Below are 19,825 nucleotides of genomic sequence, written 5' to 3' on the forward strand. Positions count from 1 at the left end.
TTCTTGGAATTGCTGAGAAAAACATGAAAATGATATGAGCGTTTTATCCAGAAGGCATAAATCCCAAAGGCATAATTTTTAAAATATATCATTATTTTTGAATCAGTTGCATAATTTGGGAAAACATGACTACTCATTCCTAAGCATTTGGATAAACTATAATGTTCACAACCTATTTTTTCCTCCCCTCATCCGCTCATGCCTGAGAAGCTGCATATATTAACTTCAAGACAAATGAAAGAAAAAAATAATTCCTCCCATGCCACGTTTGAGAAGTTCCTGGTTTGTGAGCTTCTGGATCACATTACGTTGAATAATTCTTATTCAATGAAGGCTCTTGGTCAGAGGCCTTGTTTTGACAAGAGATGACTGACATGTGGGGCATGGATTTTTAAAACAATAGCAGAATTTGAAAAATCACACAGGCATTGTGCAGTGCAGTTTTCATCCTCTGCTCTACCAACATGGACTACAGCTCACACTACCATTCAGTGACAGCTTTAGCTGGGCTGCATTTCAGAATGACATTTCTTTGCCAGCTGATCATCTAATTGTTGGAGGAGTCAACCTGTTGTGCATACAAATTAAAGAGAAGAATCCAAGTAAATAAATTTAAGAAGTCATATTTTAAGGCTTCTTGAAAAAAAAAAGGTCCCATGAAGAGCCAGCAGTTTGGGTTATGAATCGTACATGTAAAAGGTAAAAGGATGCCTTTTTGAAGGTTTCATTTAAACCTCCCACCTGACTGCCTGACATCAAATCTCTCAGTGAATACTGCTCCTTCTACTTGCCTGTGCCAAAGCAGGGGTGACCTCAATGACTTGGTGTAACTGTTTGTTCTGTAACCTTCCATAAAGTTATTTCACTGCATCACAACTGAGCCCTGAGGCACAGTATCATAACCCACTTAAATACAGAGGGGATACTGAAATCCTGACTTCTTAAATGCAACTACCCAACTGAAACTCATTTAGAAACTCATTGGGCAAGATAAGCAATTCTGTTAGTTCCATTATAGGCTAAAAAACCCCCAAATAAAGCATAAGAAAAAGTTGTCAGAATACCAGTGGATTCTGCCTCTGTGGAGTGGATTTGAGTAGGTTATGGGATGAGAGAAAAGCCAGTCCTGCAGGGACACTTCTTGCAATGTCTCATGCAGCCCTGTCTGGGATATATTTCTCAGATTTAATGATTTTAAATTAAGGTTCTTTTCCAGCTTTTCTTTTTCACATTACAGAGGGCAAGGTTATTTTTGTGGAAAACAAGGAGAAGATCCAGCACGAATCAAAGCATGAAGGCAGGTACAATTCCTTTCCTAAGTTTTGCAAGAAGACATTCCGAATGCCTACTGTGATTTTTATTTATTGACAACTTAAACACTGTACCTGTGGCAAAAAAGCCCCAACGTCATTCACATCCTCACAACAAAAAGCCTGCCTGAGAAGTATATTACATCTACTATATTCATTGAACAGGAAATTAAAGAGATTTTCTCAGCTCTCGATCCAAGAACAGAAGTACAAAACAAAGCTTATGCCAGATCCATCCATCAGCTTTGTTGTGAAGCATTTCCCATGCATAGCTCTATCCTCTTCAACTGAAATTATTGGCAGCATTTTGACAGAAGCAAGGCATGTGCCTGAAGAGTCTAGTCTGAAACTGTGCTTCATGTAAACAAGGGGGAAAAAAAATCACCTCATTAGTAGATGGTTTAGAAAAAAGTGACAATGAGCCGGATCTGGCTATGACACATCTTGGTTTATCTTCAAAGCTACTACTGAAGGGCCACCTAACACCACCATGCTTACAAGCAGTCATGTTTTCAATAAGTGGAGAGAATTTGTATGAATAAAATCTGAAGCAGAGATGAACAAAGCCAATTAACTGAACAAAGGAGTTATTTACCAGATTGCTTTCAGTATCATTTGCTTTTTAGAAGGCTATTAGTGAAACATAACAATTTCTATAATGGAAAAAATTTAGAAGATTTTCAGTCTAATAATTTATAACACCCCAAACCTAATATTCCCTTAGCCTGAATGGAAATCACAGAAGTACTTGATGCATGTGAGTGTATCATCATTGCAGGGATAACAAGGGACCCCCTCTGAAGGGACAGTCTCTCAGAGTCATTTATTTTAGATCTAAGGAATCTTGTGTTCTTTGTAGCTCTTCAATGAACGGTCTGGTTTGCGGAATAGAGAAAACAGCAGAAGATTTTTGTCAGGGTTGACCCTGGCCAGATACCAGGTACCCACTAAAGCTGCTCACTCACTCTCTCTCTGCAACTGGAGGAGAGAGAAAGAAAAAAAAAAAAACCAGCTAAGATTTCATGACTAGAGATAAGGGCTGGGAGAGGTCAGTGACTGATTACCTTCACGGGCAAAACAAGACTCAAAGGGGGGATAGTACTTATATTTATTACTAACAGGATAAGAGCCAAAGAGTGAGAAATAAAACAGTCTTAAAAAACACCTTCCCCCCATCCCTCCTTCCTTCCACGTTCTCCCTCCTCCCCCCCAGCAGTGCAGGGGGACAGGGAATGGGGGTTGTGGTCACTTGTTGTTTCTGCTGCTGCTCAGAGAGAGGAGTCCTTCCCCTGCTCCTGTGGGGTCCCTCCCACGGGACACAGTCCTTGATGGACCTCTCCAGCGTGAGTCCATCCCTCGGGCAGCAGCTCTTCCCAAACTGCTGTCCTGTGGGTCACTCCTCCATGGGGTGCAGTCCTTCATGAATGAGCTGTAATGACGTGGGTCCCCCACAGGGGCCACAAGTCCTACCCGGGAAAAACCTGCTCCAGCGTGGGCTTCCCTCTCCACGGGACGCAGGTCTCCAGCAGGACCCCGTTCAATCCTGGGCCTCCCACGGGGTCACAGCTTCTTTCATGCATCCACCTGCTCCAGGATGGGCTCCTCCATGGGCTGCAGGGGCACAGCTGCTCCCCCATGGTCTGCACCACGGGCTACAGGGCCTCAGCTCCAGCACCTGGAACACCTCCTGCCCCTCCTTCTGCACTGGTCTTGGTGTCTACTTTGTTATTCCCATGTTCTCACTCCACTCTTCCCTGGCTGGCATTTCTTCTGTGCAACAATCTTCTTTTCTTAAATATGTTATTACAGAGGTGTTACTGTTACTCCTAATTGGCTCAGCCTTGGCCAGCGGCAGGAAGTCCATCCTGGAGCCGGCTGGCATCGGCTCCATGGGACAGGGGAAGCTTCTGGCAGCTTCTAACAGAAGCCACCCCTGTAGCCCTCCCCGCTACCAAAACCCAGCCACAGAAACCCACTACACTCTCCATTTTACTATGTCCAAGAAGAGCGAACTGTACCACCAAACCCCTCTTCCGAGGACTGGGCTGACATTTGGCAGGGGGGGGGATTCCAGGGAAGATGGGAACATCTACTGCTGCTTGTGACCACCTCTGGCTTAAACGCTCCATTTACGTAAAGAACAGACTATCTTTGTAAGTTTGTGAGGACATACAAATTTGTGAGGCAGAGGATGCAGGTACATTAGGTCACAAATTCATCAGATTTTGCAGCAACTGCCTGTGCGCCTGTTCCATGGTTTACTGCCCTGTAGTTGCCTGGAGTGAGGACAACAACAACACTCACATTGAGAGTTACACACAACAGCTGACACTTGGCAATTTTGGTCCAAACACTTCAAAGTACAGCCACCACCTGAAATGTTACTCCCTTCCCATCAAACAGTGATCAAAAAGTCTTAACATGCAATAAAAACTCTGCAATGGGCCCAAAAATATAACCTTCATTCCACATATGAATTCAGACCGCTATAAGTTAAACAAGCGTATATAATAAAGATCTTATTTTTTAGAAGGATACTAAAGCACAATTGAGTACTATCAGTCATCACACCCACACCAAAGTGGGTGCAAACCACTTCCTGCAACCAAAGACTCAATATGATTTTAGAGACAGAAACCAATTATCCACATTGAAACATGGCAAGGACAACAGCCTTATCTCCTCTAAATATAGAAGACTGCAACCCACATGTACACTTGTGTATCTTAGAGCAGTCTAGTAAGTAATGGAAGAATATTAGTCAAAATTAAGAGCAATTACAGAGGCTTAACATTATCTCACACACATCAAGAAATGCTAACATGACAGCAATGGTATGGAAAGTGAATCATTTAAACACGAAATCCATATGTTCCAGTTTGTTACTATAGAAAACAAATGTAGATTTTCAATTTACAAATGACATCTCTGGTGAAGGATTTTTTTCCTCTTTTCTGTGGAATACATTAGACTGAAGGCACAGACCTAATTTGCCACAACTTAACCTATTCAGAATGAGATGTCATGCAAATAAGTTTTTGAGCAGCAAACTGCTTAACTATGCTAAACAAGTTACTGCATTTATTTACGTGATGTCGCAGCAAATTATGAAGGCTGACTCAAGTTGTCTGTTTGTTTTGCCGAGTTACGTCTGCTCTGTGTCTCACTCCTTGATTTAATTGAACTGCTGAAGATAATATAACTTATCACACAGACACTGTGCCATGTTGCTAGATTCTAGGTTAATTAACAGTAGCCTACAGTCACTGAATTTCTCACATGGTTAGCCACTTGGACCCTGTCTACTGTCTAGCTTCACTAATCAGCGAGTCTGGGAATTTTGCATTAGCGACAGAAAACACTGGCAACACAGGGAGCTTTTCAGTGCACAGAAAAAGAAAACACAGAGAGATGGTAGGTAGCCTTTTCTTTGCTCTGGAATTAACCCGTTCCTGCACACCATGTGGCAAGGCTGCACGCTTGGCAAGCATTCTGGTACAGCAATTGGGGAAACTAAATCCAGGAGGCAGCTGCTCTCCTGCAGGACAGAAAGCTTGGGCTGCTGTTCCTCAAGCACTGCCAGCTAATGCGAGCAGTGGTGGCTGCCAGCCCTGACAGGCTCCTGTCTCCCATGGCTCTGCCTTCTCCTCCTGTTCTCCTGCACAGCACAAGAGGACACATGGCTGCATGGTGAACTAGCCCCATCCTACATAACAATTTGAGCTGCACTGGTCCTTGAACCAGGGCACTAGTGGGGGATGCAGCAGCAGTGTGAGCTGCTCCAGCAGCAGGCCATTCAGGTGCCCATAGGAATGGGCACAGGTTACAGCACATAATTTTTTCATACCAGTGCTAGACTGAAGTTGACCTAAAACTAAGGATACATTTCCTTGATAATGCTTAGCCTCATGGCAAGCTGCCCCGAGAGATTCTTTGCCAAACCACGTACTTCCACCACTTTCAGTGCCTCAGACCACACTTGCTGTTCTGACCATGAACTAACCCCCCAAATGCTGACTTTCAGTCATCACTTACAGTGAGGCTCCCCACAATCACGTGACCACACAATCATTAGACCTGACTCAAAGGAAGTGGCAGCAAACAAAAGGTAGGGCTTGGAAGCTACCAGGACCCTGCTCTCAGCAGCTGCTTTGGATTAAACGCATCATGAAACTTCTCCCAAAGGTGGAGCTATACCATCAATTTAAGAGGAAGACACAGTTAATATAGCATAAATAGTCCTGCCTCAAAACATCCTCCTTTTTTAAAAATAATAGTACTTTCAGTTATTTAAACCTAGAGAAATATTTGTGTTTTTAATATTCCTCATTATTCTCCATAAAACACAGTGCATAAAAAGAAAGGTGTTGAAAGGAAAAACTGACTTTTATTGTTCTGATATTGTACATATTTACTCTTGGGTTAATCCTCAGATGTCAGCCAAGTTTAGACAACAGGTTAATCTATGTGTTCTCAAAACTTTGCAACAGGTCCAGAATTTCAAGTGATATAAAACTCAGTACCAAGCCCATCTTTTCCAAATGATAAGCCAGATATTCAGATGACATAAACTTTGCATAGAGCTCATGACATTTGAAATGCACATGTATACAACTCTGAAGTTCACAGGATCTGCTTGCCATTTTCAGCTGCGAGGATGCAGGTTTTCAAGCCTTTCTCCACAACAATGGAAACTAAAATTCTCATATGGTTTTAAAATCTAGGAATTTAATAACAAAACAAACCATGCTGTAGCTATAGAAATTTTTATATAAAAATAAGGATGCTCAAAACTGTAAATGCAGTAACCATAGTTCCTTTGGAACAAAACCAATTGATAATGGCTGATGAAGGAGCAGACCCATGCCTACACGACTTTTCTAACTCTGGTGTATATCTGACTCTGATCCTCGAGACAGGATTTTGTGACTAGGTGCTTTGGCAGATTCACACTATTTTTTGTTTATCTTAATATTCATCCAGACATGCCTGCAATCACATGTAATGAAAACGCACTGTTGTACTGAAGGGGGGTGAAGAGGGGAGTAGGAAAGAAAGGGACCTGGAAAGAGAAAGGGCAGAGAGAACAGAAAGAGATTACATGCCCTTCAACTGAAATAACCCAGAAGCAGAATTATGGTGGTCCTGCATGTTGGGCAAAGGGGTTCAGCTCCCAGACAAAAACTAATCACCTCTCTTAAGAATGCAAACAGGATCCCGTCAGATGCCCTTGATACAGCATAACCGAGGGGAGACAAGGCTGGTCTCTGTGTATTACTCAGTGCACAAGTATGTTCCCACTAGACTTAAATTTGATAGCTCATTCAGCACCATAAGACCTGCAAATCAGCCAAGGCCATTTGCTTTAAGACATTAATAGAGCCTTTAGTACTTTAAAATCTGAGCAAGCTCTGTGAGTGAGCCCAACCACAGGCCTGTCTCCTCCTCCTATGCACAGGTCTCTACTCCAGATCCCCATCCATCAAGAACTCTCTCTCTCCCTGGCATGCCCTCCACTGGCTGCCACGGAGTTCGGGGGAGTTACAGAAATACAGGACACTAACCAAGGATATGCTTTAAACATTGAAAATTACGTAACCTAAAATAGGTGGTTTCTCTATTTTAATTTTTTTAAAGTCAATTGTGATTACACACACTTTGCCTTATCCACAAGCAGCTATACTCAGTATATTAAAAACTCATCTTCAATGAATATTCAAAACAAATGGTCTTTTTCTTTTATAAGAGCATAGAGGGGAGTATTGAGCTATTTTCTGTCTTCTGGGAGTGTGATTTTTGTTTATCTGGATATGGTTACAGATAGTTCAATTCTCTACAGTCCCTTTCAGTATCAAAGATTCTTTTATTTATCAAAAAAATTAAAAGGCTCAAGCTGTGCATTTTGTATTCAGATAATCCCCCCCTCCCAATTTAGTGTTTGTGAGATTGAGAGATCTCTAATTAATAGAATTATCTTGCACTTACATGGCTCATTCCATCGGAGGCTTTATAAATATTTTATTAAGCTCGCATTTTGAGAGGCACTAGATACACTGAGAGAGAGATTAAAACCATGTTAGCCATGCCTACTTATGAAAAACAGAACAAAAGGGAGTCACCTTTGCCCCCTTTGTCCATTGCAGCTTCTTTTTCAAAATAAAACAGTAAATACTGAGCAAAGACCAGCAGACTCTTAACATGAAGAAAACACTGGGCAAGATCACATGCTAAACACATGAGAAAAAGAACAAATAAAAAATACCAGCATCACTGAACTGCAAAAAACCCAAGCTGTCCTGTTATGAGCTATAAGGGAACAAAATGTGAACTAATACAGATTTCCATTGATGCTTCTCTCACACACTTTTAGTATAAAGTGTGTGTATAAATCAGTACTGGTTTCAGAAAAAGTAAATGCCTGGTAATTGAATAGCCTTGTTCTGCTGCCTGACTCTCCTATACAAGCTCTGTGAGGAAGATTGCACATCTATGTGAATATGCTGGAGCAAAGGAAAGATATTGCAACCTTGGCTTGTCTGTTAGTTTTACAAAAGTGTTAGAGATAGATTAAACATCCTGATCCTCAAGTACTATACACAGAAGCTAGAAGAGCTAAAATAAGAATCACTCCCTAGATCTGCTGATCAGAATTACATCTTCCTGCTCTGTACCTATCATATCTACAAAACTGCAGTACATAGATTTATGATATACGTAGATAAAACTTTATGTTAAATAAGGGAACATGCAGAAAATTAAACTTCTTTCATTGGAAACTGCTGTTCGACCCCACCCTCACCTGCCCAAGAGAAAACTGTGACTTAGAGGTGTAAAGGCTGTGGTCCAGATCTGACTGAAGATGGAAATGGGGCATGCTAGTGGCACTATGTCTTTACAGTAACCTATCGATTGTTTGTCCAGTCTTCATACTTCTTTTACCAGCAGCACCTGGACTGCTACTATGTCAGCTGAGAGCATCGGGAACGGTATGGTTTATAAAGACTGAAAGTAAAAAGAGGGGTCTGAATTATTTTTCCTCAACCACTCACAAACAGTGATTTTACAGGCTAAAAGCCAGAAGACAAAGATACAGCTGTTTGCTCTTTCTCCAAGGCCGTGCTCAGTCATGCAAGGCTCCAGCCTATCTTTAAATTTGCAAATACAGCTCAACTGAATTACGAAATTGGTTTGCCTAACCAGTTCACTTGCTCTTCTTGGCAAGTGAAACGAGCCATTTTCCATTAGTATCTCCCTATCATATCATCCTAGCATGAGATGTCCCTGTATGTGACTACAGCAACAATGCTGAGGCTTCTTTAACTTTATCATTCCAACAGGCATTGCAATGATACCAGAGCTTTCTCCTCTAATGCCCTTGTGATTTTCAATCAGTAGTTTCAGTCCTAAATAGGTTGACAAATCAAGGAGTTAATTTTCTCAAAGTAGTAACCATACTCTTTGTTAGAATACTATTGCACTATTTAGAATAATGTTTAATTATTAGAATAATACTTAAATTTTTAATGGTTTTTATTGATGAAAATAGGCTTATTTGTTCTAGACTTGCTTAAAAGTCACCCTTAAAAAAATCTGCTTTCACAATGTCTTTCAGTAGAAGATTAAGTGAAGGATTCAGGCAAAGTGGGGTGTCTACATAAATAATTCTGTGTTATGGACTATTTCATAATTTGAGGTACATATGAAAAGTTGGGGTTGGTGCTTTTTTTTCATGCAGTTCCTACCTTATCAAGGTGTTTTAAAGACATTAATAAAGTATTACATAATCCCCTTTACTGGAAGATTATTGTCAGTAGTGCATTCTTTAAAGAGAAATAACACCACCCAAGAGTATAAAGTGAGCTGATGGCAAGGGAGGGGGGGAAGCACCAATTCCTCCAACTTAGGTACTGTATAAACTTTTAAAATTTATTTTAAAGAAATACACTTATTAATTTTCTAAATTTCAGGAGAATAAATTCACTGATTTTGAAAAATAACTAAGTCTTCATTATACCCAATCAAACAGCAGCACAGTTGCTGGACTTATTTTGTTTCCCAGTTAATTTTTTTTACTCATTTGAGTAATTTACTTTCTTGCATTGTGCTTTTTATAGCACTTTTTAATCAACTGACTTAATCTTTATTATTTTAATCTCTTAATCTTTGCAGAGCTAAAATCTCAAGGTGACTACTTAAAAATGGCCACTACACAAACTGATAACCACTGTGGAAGATGCAAAATTCATGTAACCTATTCTCACAGGTCCTACCAGCCAGCTAGACATTACTGAGATATTTCAAAGTCAAAAGGAAAAATGCTTCCCCATCCATCTTTTTCATTTGCATGTGCTTACAAAACCGCCCACAGCCACTGGCTGTGGCTGTGTGATCCACCCCTGTACAACATTTAGGGCTCTTCTTGTGTAAGCTACAGAAGCAATATGGAGTGAACACCATCAGGGAGGAGACATCTCCTTCAAGAGACAATGGTAGAGATCGGCATAGCTGAAGGTCTTACTATTAACAGTACTATCACCACTGCAAACAAGTTTTTTGAAAATACCTTCTGCTTTTACGAACAGGTAAATGGTCCTTATGTGCAAACACTGTGTAAGTCATCCCACTATGGATTTGCTGTTGCACCAATGCACACAAGAGCAGGAACTTGAGTAGCAAGTGCACATGTATGAAGGAAGAGCCAGAAAAGGCATGACAGAAGCTAGACATGTGTCACATGTTCACTGCACAGTTTGATCCAGCTGCTGACAAAAACAACTTCTTATGCTCATCTGACACCAAGGTGACACCATGGATACAACTTACAGATTTCTAGAATTTTCACATATTCATTCTTATTTACCAAAAGACAGTTTTAAACAACAGGCCAGATTAGTTAGCTACACAGAAAAGAAAAAAAATTATACCAAATATTGTGGATACTAGAGGTCTTCAGTGGAAGTTTAAGATGTGTATCTTCCATTTTGAAATGGAAATACTAAGAATAATAACAAAACTAATATCAAGAATACTAATAGCCCAGGGCCCTTGAGGACAGGTGCTGCAGGAAAGCAAGCAACAGAATTGGGAATGGGAGAAGTGAGCCCACCACAACTTTACCATTCTACCTCACAATATGATGGCTTATATTCCTCACACTGGAATCTTGTCAGATAAACAAACCAGCCAAATACTGCAAACAACGAGAAGGTGCTTTCTTCCCCACACCCCTAGAAGTGCTTCTAGCAAATTGCCTCTTTGCTCTTTCCCTTGTGGCTTCCCTACAAGGATGCAGGATCTAATAGGGCAGGAATGTTGACTGACAAGTCTCTAAATGGACTAGAGGAGCCAGGAAAGCTGGTCTGCTGTCAGTTTTTCCTACACATACTTAACTCTAGCAGAGGAATATTCCAACAGACTGAGCACAAAAGAATTTGTGGCTATAGGTCTCAGAAAAAAAAACTCCAAAAAAATACAGCTACTAACACGGCACTGTTGGACCATTCAACCAAAGAACTGTAAGACTTGAGGCCCATCAAATGTCTTTTTATGGAAAAGGTCTTTTTCACCATTAGCCTTATTGTTATACGTTATTTCATATTTAGCTGCTAAAAACCCCTGTAACATTTTAGACTACAACCAAAAAATGTGTATTCTAAATAAACGTGCTCTTCATAAGAATACTTCTCATTTTCAAAGTTCTTCAAGAGTGAAATTTTCATGAAGTTTTATTAAAATCTTTTCAGCTGTAATTTCACAGCAGTCCTTGTTAACCAGTCCAAAGTATACTAAAAATGACATGTTTAGGACTGCTGAGCATTTACATGAGTCTGCAACAATAACACTGAAGAGCAGAAGAATTAGTTCAAACATTTCAGCACGTAAAAACAGTTATGCAAATATACAAAGAATTCTATTTTCCTCTGAATTGCAAGCGACCAAAAACCCAGTTGCTGAATGATGAAAGAAACAGGCCTGCTTGCTTCCAATTTGAGCAAGAAAATATCAACAAAACCGCACAGCAATTACAACCTCTAGCATATCTCTCTGAACGGCTGGGTAGGCATTATAAAGCCTTGCAACTGCAGCAATTCAGCAAGCTTTCTGGAAGGAAAGAGGGGAGAAATGCTAATCTTTTTCTAGAAATCAGCTGTGTGACGTGTGCCTCCAATTAAGTGGGGTTGCCTGAGTGATCCAGCATCATTTGATGATATTTCTCAATGTGTCCTGATGTACCGTGACACAAGCAGCAGAAACAACTTCCCCTGTTCCCACCACAACCTAATACTTCTGACACCAGAGAGCCTTTTCCTACTTCCCCTTAAACTGTTACTAAAATTTCAGCACAGCTTTAGTACAGGGTCTGATAACTGTGCTCAGCGTGGCAGGAAGGTATCACACAATCATTCAGAAAAGGGGCAGCTTTCTTGTAATTTAAATATAGAAAGATTTTTTCTTTCTTCCTCTTTTCAAGAATTTCAGAAGAGAGATAAGGAAACCTTACAAACTGACAGGAAACAGAAACACAAAAGGTAGAAATCCCTAGATTTAAAACAGCTATAAGTTTTTCAAGTGGTAAGAACAGAGAGACGTGACCCAATTCAATGATTTTGCCTGGTATTTGCTTACAAAATACCTTACAAAAACAATGGACAGTGTTTGGTTAAAGCCACACCTGTGGTCTGTTATGAAGAATGGTTTAAGAAACCCAGTCCATTCTTTTTGGGATTTTCTATGCTCCTTCAGAAGGCTGTGCCTGGGTCCTGGGCAGCAAGGAAGCTCTCAAAATCAGCTCTGTGCCCATCTGAGCCAGCTCCTACTGCCCTGAAGCTCCGTGGTGGACATCATACCAGAACTACCCGAGCCACAGATACTCAGAACATAAACAGATTATTATTGCAGCCTCAAATAGGGCACTTCTCAGGGGCTATCAGACCTTCACTGTGCACAAAAATCATTCTGTGTTTTTGTTTGTATGGACAGAGTTAAAGAAAAAAGCCTGCACCCTGAAGATCCAGCTTCCTTCAACATACCCTGAAGAGTCTCCTGTGCCATGAGAAACTAATTGCATGTATTAGGAAAGCCTGTTACTTTGGCTTTTTCTACTGTACATCAAAAAAGCTATGTTTGATTTTAAAGCACATACACTTACAAATACTGAGGGAATAAGCTACAAAGAGACCACACAAGCTGTTCCAGCCTTCCACAGAAGTCTGGGGTTTTTTTAAGCATAAATACACAGCCACCTCTTCGGTTTGCCCTTTCATCTATTCTGGAACACTTCTTAACACACACTTCATTTCCTAACTAGCTGATCATATACAAGTTTTGGGTTTGTAGCTTTAAAGCACTAAAAAAGATGAAGGTAAAACACAACCTTGATCCTGGAACAGAAGTCAGCAAGGATATTGTGGGTGTCTCACAAGTCACAGAGCTGGGAAGAAAGAAGCCTGTCCTGACCCTGTGTTGAAACCTGATCTAGTTAAAGAGGCACATGGATTACCATTTATAGCATTTCTCTGGGGCTGGAGTGAGGGGTAAGAAGGGCGGCAGACAGCTCTCAGTCTGGCTGCATGAGCCACTGGCTGCCAACCAGGTTATAAAACATGCAGATGCTGGGCACCAAGGAAGGATGGCTTTCCTCCCCAAAACAGTGCACCCTCTACACCACTGCTGTGTTAACCATTCCAAAAGTGTACGTGCCTTCAGGAGAACAGCTGTACTGTTTGTTCACAGGCTGGGAAAAACGGATAAAAGATGAGACCAGGAAGAAAAGGCAGACAGATTTTTGTCTGACCCTTCAGTTAAATCCCAGAATTGGTGAAGATACATTTACATGGCCATGCAAGGTACTGCTTTGCTCCCAAAACCAACACATACATAACAGTATGCAGTCCAGTTCTCAGTGGGTGAATTCATTGAAATTATTCTTTCTATTACCATGTTAACTTTGCCAGCTAATGACCTGTCTCAAAGAACAAGGTAAATGTCTCCAAGCTGCAAATTTATGACCCTGTGACAGACAGGTGAATGTCCTCAAAAAAATCTAGTCAAAGTAAGTTTGTCTCTTTCTCCACTATGGCAAAGGTAACAGCACCAGATTTTAGAACTATGAAAAAGTGAATAGCAGTTTTGATGCTACCTTCATCAACAAAACAAAATATTAAAAAGAAATAAAATCAGTCATTCCTCTCCAACAAAACTACAAATATTGCCACTCTCACAAAAAAGCTTTCTGTGACATATTTTTGGTGTTCAGCCACTGTCTTGGTTAACTACACTTTGTCATGAGTTAAAAACAAGAATATCCCTCTCCTCTTACTGGGCCTAAACAGAATGGAGGAACCATGAATTCACAAGCACTCCCAAGCAGGATACCTCCTCATCAGGCATCCTTTGCACTCTGACAGAACAGAGCAGCTACACAATCATGCCCCTGGGTCCACTAGAAAATCCTGAGCTTTCTTCCAGACAGATCAAACAAAACAGAGAATGCTACACAAATGCTAGGCAGTCTGACCTTCCTCCCTCCCCCTTGGCCTTCATAACTGAAGAAATATCCGAGCTGCACATGTAAACCAGCGCTTTGTATAAATGAAGCTAGTGGTTTAACAGACAGAGTACCCCTTATATAGGCAGAAATATCTCTAAAACTGTAAGAAGTGTAATATGATATTCTCTTATCTAATTAAAATAATATAAATTGTGTACAGAAACCAACAGTTCTAGAAAAAGGAACAGAGTGGCATCCTCCATTTGTCTCCACATGATGTAAAGGTCTGTTCTTACAGCTAGAAGGTTAAATTGGTCTGCAATTTAACATTCATTTTTCATTCTATGGGCTAGGATGGCCAAAAAGGACACCAATTTGTGCCAGTCAAGGGCACTTGTTCCTGAACCAGATAGCTGTTCATAAGAAAGTGGTATGAAATCCCCAAATTCGTATTTCCCTCAGGCCTCTAAAGGGCCATTAGATGCATTAACTTTCATCATAGAGGGGTGAAAGAGGGAGAGACACCACAGATCAAGGCTGGACTATGACCAGCAATTCTGCAGGAACAGATTCCTATTTCTGCTCTTTGACTTATGAACTGGTTTTGTTTGATTTATTCTGAAATCCTCTCATATAAAGGAAATATATAGAGAAAAATTAGCTGGGTTAGGTGTGAGCTGTATTTTTTTTTATATTACCCAAAGTATCTGCATGGCCAAACTTGTAAAAACCCCACACATTTCTGCATCACCACACATTCTAGAAAATATAAACTTCCACTAATATCTAGGCAAAGCTGGCAAAACATAAGGATGGAGATTGATGAAGCTAAGAGAAGAGAAACATACAATCACAGAATCAAAGAATACCTGAAGTTGGAAGGGACCCGTAAGTATCAATAAGTCCACCTCCCTGCTCATCAAAGAACTAAATCATAAAACTAAGAGCATCATCTGGATGCTCCTTGAACTCTGACAGCCTTGGTTGTGACCACTTCCCTAGGTGGCCTGTTCCAGTGACTGACCACCTTCTCAGTGAAGAACCTCTTCCTAATGTCCAGTCTGAACTTTCCCTGATACAGCCTCATTCCATTTTCCTGTGTCCTATCACTGCTCACCCTTTCCAAGGGGAAATTAGCACCTTCCCCTTCACTGCCCCTCTGGAAGAAGTTGTAGATAAAAGAAAAAAAAAAGTATAAAAATCTAGACTGATACAGTACCATTCCCACATTTATCATTTATCAATTCCTTTGATTTAGGGTGCTTGTGTCTACAACACAAATCTATGAACAGAGAAATGCTGTACTCCCTCAAGAAGCAATATGCACCTGTCCCAGAGCACAAGTAGGCAGGTAGGTTTTTAACTTAGTTAATACAAATGAAAAACTAAAACAGCAGGACTCTGGCCTCTAAATATGCTGTGACCTGAGCTGACAGAGAAAACTCCTCAGACAAAAGGGAAAAACGATTTGGGAACATTATTGCCTGAAATAACATATTTCTGTTTTTCCAATGTAATTCAGAAAATTTCAACCAGTCTGAAGAGATGAACTTTGGAGCTCATCTCCTGGATCCAGCTGGGATCTTCAAAATACCTGTGTGCAATTTGCATTTACGTGCCTGAATGCTGCATGCATGCATTGGTTTAGGGATAAACACATGAACTATCAACACGAGAAACCATTCTCTTGCTCACCTCCTCTACAAAGGACCACTGCTATGAAAGTTCTGTTAGGATTCTTGAACATGGGTAAGAACATACGTAGGGGGGAGAATATACACTGCCTGCAACCCCAGAGAGCAAAGCTCACTGAGAAGGGTAAAGCAGGGAAAGATGGCCTCTGCCTGTTCCATCCTTGCCTTTGTAGATTCACTTGGTTATAAAAGCATTTGCAAGCAGAGTTACAGTGAGGAAATCTGTAAGTGAGACTTAGATCTCATTGCCTTTCAGTGAATTATAAGGCCCCTTCAGAAACAGATGCTTCTGAAAATTTCACCTTGCAAACAGAAGTTTTTACAATCTCCATGCAAACTGATTAGGCAGCACTCTGAGCACTTGGAGCCATGCCAACCGTCCAGGTTCTGAGTCTCCAGGCAGTGCAGGTCTCAGGTCAGCTACTGGATTAAAATCAAAACTGGCCCATCAAAATCGTGGATTCCTGTGCTCAGAGCACTTGTGTGATGGCTGCCTGCTGTGACCCCTTCAGAACAGAGCTGGCAGGACTAGCAACACTCTGCTTCCAGCTGAGACAGATTTGTTGACTCTCCAGGCTGAAGATTTCTTAGAAAGGTGAAAGGGAAAGTTTGACTTTTGAGGTTTATACACCAGCTCTCGGCAGCAGATGTTCCTGTCTTCCATGAGACTTGATGTCCCATTCCTACTGCTCTCCTCCCCTCTAAAGGGCAAGGATGTTCATTAAGCAGTAGGTAACAGTAATGCACAACACCCTGCCATGCAATACCCAACACTCATCTGCAGCAATGACCTCCACCTTCAGCTTACCTGTTTTATGCACTGCAGCCGGTCATTGGTCTGCTGTATGTGCCTGTCCATAGAATTCATTTTGATTGTCTCCACTTTCTTCTACCTGAAAGCCATTAAAATCCCTCGATCTGCAAGACAAAAAGGACAGTAAAGATCACTGAGCATAGTCCATACATACACTTCTACCACCTTAACAGTTGAACTGAGCCGCTTGCAAAAAACCCCTGAGCACACTGGGAGATAAAATAATAGTAATCCAAATAACAATGACAGCCTGGCCTTTGCAAGGACAAGGGCATGGGGATTCTTCCTAATCTTCCTCTAAGAGAAAATACGTCCCATAAATATTAAATGAATCAGATATGGCAGAGTACTACATAGCCAAAAATAGCACAAAATGTGTGTCGTGAAGAATCTGGATTTCTGTATTGAAAATAAAAGCAATGGGTACACTTTGGACTCTCCTCCAACTAGCAGATCTATTTAATGAGCCCTTGAAATGGCTGAGACGACAGTGCAGGAAGGACTGGGATTCACAACTCAGCCCAGACTTTCAAAATGACTAATGGCCAGATGCACAAGCCAGCATATATGGAAGAGGCCTGACGTTCAAACCAAAGGGATGAGCAGTTCCTGCCTTCTAGAAAAATTGTGTTCTTTAAGGTAACTATAGCCAAACAAACTACTAGTTACTTCTGGAAAACATGTCCTGCAGTCTTTAGGTCCATTTCTAAAAAACCTCTGTAAAAAGGCAAATTAAAGCTTTCCTGTGACTTTAAAAAAAGAATCTAGAAAATGGAAATGAAGGCTCGGAGTGGTGTTTGGAGTTTTAATTCATGTTGCTACAGCTGTATGAAATCATCAAATGAAAACTGGCAGCAAGTTATAATGATCTAAAGACAAACTCGCAGTTCTCTGGGCCCACCACTGATGCTCCTCATGCCGAGCAATGTTTGTGGACACAGCTTGGTACACACCAGTGCCATTGAGATGGGCCCTGCTCCACATACTCATTAAATCTTTTTCAGAGCCATGCTTTACATCACACCCATGATCACACCTAAGTGGCTCTTTGTCAAGATAACAGTGTATGTCTGGAATCTAGAACCAGGCCTGCGAGATGAGGAAGCGATAGGCGCTAACTCAGCGCACACACACATCCTGCCAAATTCGCCATTTCCCTCTCTCTTATCCCTTCCTTCAGATTAAGGTAAAGGGTTGGCCACGGCACAAACAGCTCTACTGATCTGAAAGGCAGGGATGGCCAGAATGCCCCTCAAACTTGGACCAAGAACGAGACACTGAAAGTTCAAGTAAGTGTAAGCAAGGCTCTCAGTGTGGGCATGGTTTGCATTTCCCCTCTCTTGCCTTATCCTGTGATTTTCCTTTAGTGGCAGAACAGCAGATCATAAAGACACCATAAACCAACAACTACTCAACTCTTTCGATCCATAATTCATATTACTGAATGGTTTGTAATGTGACTTACTACTTATTTATGTCTTGAGTAGAACTGCATGGGACTCTGGACTCTACCTAATAAGCTGACCAGATTTAAGTGCTTTTTTTCTAGAATTCACTTCTCCAGGGCACAGAGATGTTTCACACATATATATGTATACTCTGCTGTTTCAGTCACTTTCATGGCATCTAAAATGCAAATTAGAATGTACATACTGTACATTTGAAACTTGAAAAAAAAAGTTTGCCTAAAAATTCCCATATCCTTTTACTGGACAGACTGGTACAGTCTAAGAAGTTGTATCCTTACTTTAATGAACAGTGAGCGGACACAGATTCAGAAATATATACCCAAATGCCCTATTTATATAGAAGTCTATACCAGCACAAGCAAGGTCCCAGACTCACACAGAAACCTCTGTCTCATGAATCTCTTCAGGGGCACTGAGCCATTTGTTATTCAGAGAGCTGTTCATGACAAAACTATTTTCCACTCCCCCCATACACATAAGAGACAGCAAATTTTTCAGATAGTTGTTCGATTAGAGAAGCTGGCTGCTCACCACTCCTGTTACACGACTCAACATCTCTTCAGTTAAACAATTCCAGCACTACTCAACCCCCTGGAGGAAAAGAGTGTTCCCCATGGTGGGAACCCTGACTGCATGGCTCTCATAACAAGACAAACTCCAGACCACAGCATCCGTGTGCATCCCACACACCCAAGCCGCCTGAGATTTCTGTACCTAGCTGATAACGTTCTTCCACGGCTTCTGCTGGATTAGTCTCAGAGAAAGAAATCTTTTCTGCTAGACAGGTCTTATAACAGCAGCTCAAGCTCCTCACCTCCACGCTCTAGACACAAGAGGGTTCAATAAAGCACTCCTGTCAATAAATTATAATACTTATGAAACAGAAGAGCCAGTTTCACATACAAGTATTATCTTTTGATTATGCCACTGCCACCTTCTCAACAGCAAATGCCATCCGAAGGTCCTTCAGCAAATATAAATTGATACATTTTATTAAAAGCCAGTAACACAGTTTTATCTGCCTGTAAGACCCCCAAATGGACCTCAGTAGTCATGAAGTTTAATCTCTCAGTGGACAGCAGAGGTATTTATCAGGCTAGCCTAGACATGACACCACTTCAGCACTGATCCATCTTACAAGCCAGGACACATTATCTGTGTTTTAATTGAACATCGGGACAGATGGAGAAGGGCATGCTGAAAACAAATATATATACATGCACATAGATTTCTCTTGAAATATTTGGAGAGATACAAACTAAGGCACCTTTTTTTTTTTTCTTAAAGAAAGTAATGGATTTTTGAATTGTACATGTAATGCAAACCCAACTGCCTGCCCTCCAGTTAACCATAAACAAAATCTAAAGTTGCTATCAGCTACCTGAATCACAGCTACTGTACTGTTGTACTTGTCCAAATTGTCATTTCTCCCACACAGCATAAATTCTCAAAGCCCATCTGGAAAAGCAGAGGGCAGACTGCACAAAAGTAACTCACATAACTGAGCAGGAACCCGACAGGGCTCTTGGAGGCAGGACTGGGAACACAATCCCCTGTTCTCCCACACAGACAGGCCATAAATTTCTGTAATAAGCTGATCTAATTTAGTCTCCAAAATAGTTTTGCTTTTAAAACCCAATTGCTCCCATTGAAAGGTGCTCTCTGACTCTCACCCTTCGCCTAGTAGCTAGAAGTATTTTCACTTCCATACTCAATTCCACTTGTTCTCACATCACTAGCACTCTACAGCTCTATCCTTGCCCTGCCAGGCTCCCTCTGCCTCTTCCCCCACACAGCATGGATGGATGGACACCCAGCAGCCCTTTACTGCTGACAGTTTGCTACTTTCACAGCCCAATCTCATTTATTCTCTTCTGGTCAAGAGAAGCCCCTCAGTTCACTAACTCCCCTGGACAGTAAACATTTGATGCATGAACCAAACAGCCAAAATTGTACACATGAAGCCTCACCACATACAATGACATAACACGCAGTATTTGAAATTCCCCGCCTCACCGCCGCAAGACTCATCTTTATCTTTCTCTCAG

The 19,825-nt window shown here is 41.1% G+C and overlaps 1 protein-coding gene across 1 annotated transcript in view; it reads right to left on the reverse strand.

The window, feature by feature from the left end:
- ZMIZ1 (zinc finger MIZ-type containing 1) overlaps positions 1-19,825 on the reverse strand; it is a 349,956-nt gene that overhangs the window by 143,144 nt on the left and 186,987 nt on the right. The window contains exon 4 of the mRNA XM_017806863.1: positions 16,303-16,412. Coding sequence (XP_017662352.1) covers positions 16,303-16,362 — 60 coding nt within the window. The 5' untranslated portion in view covers positions 16,363-16,412. The remainder of the gene's footprint in view (positions 1-16,302; positions 16,413-19,825) is intronic.

This window comes from Lepidothrix coronata, unplaced genomic scaffold (genome assembly GCF_001604755.1).
Source record: "Lepidothrix coronata isolate B3197 unplaced genomic scaffold, Lepidothrix_coronata-1.0 Scaffold17, whole genome shotgun sequence".
In the NCBI taxonomy this organism is placed as follows: domain Eukaryota; kingdom Metazoa; phylum Chordata; class Aves; order Passeriformes; family Pipridae; genus Lepidothrix; species Lepidothrix coronata.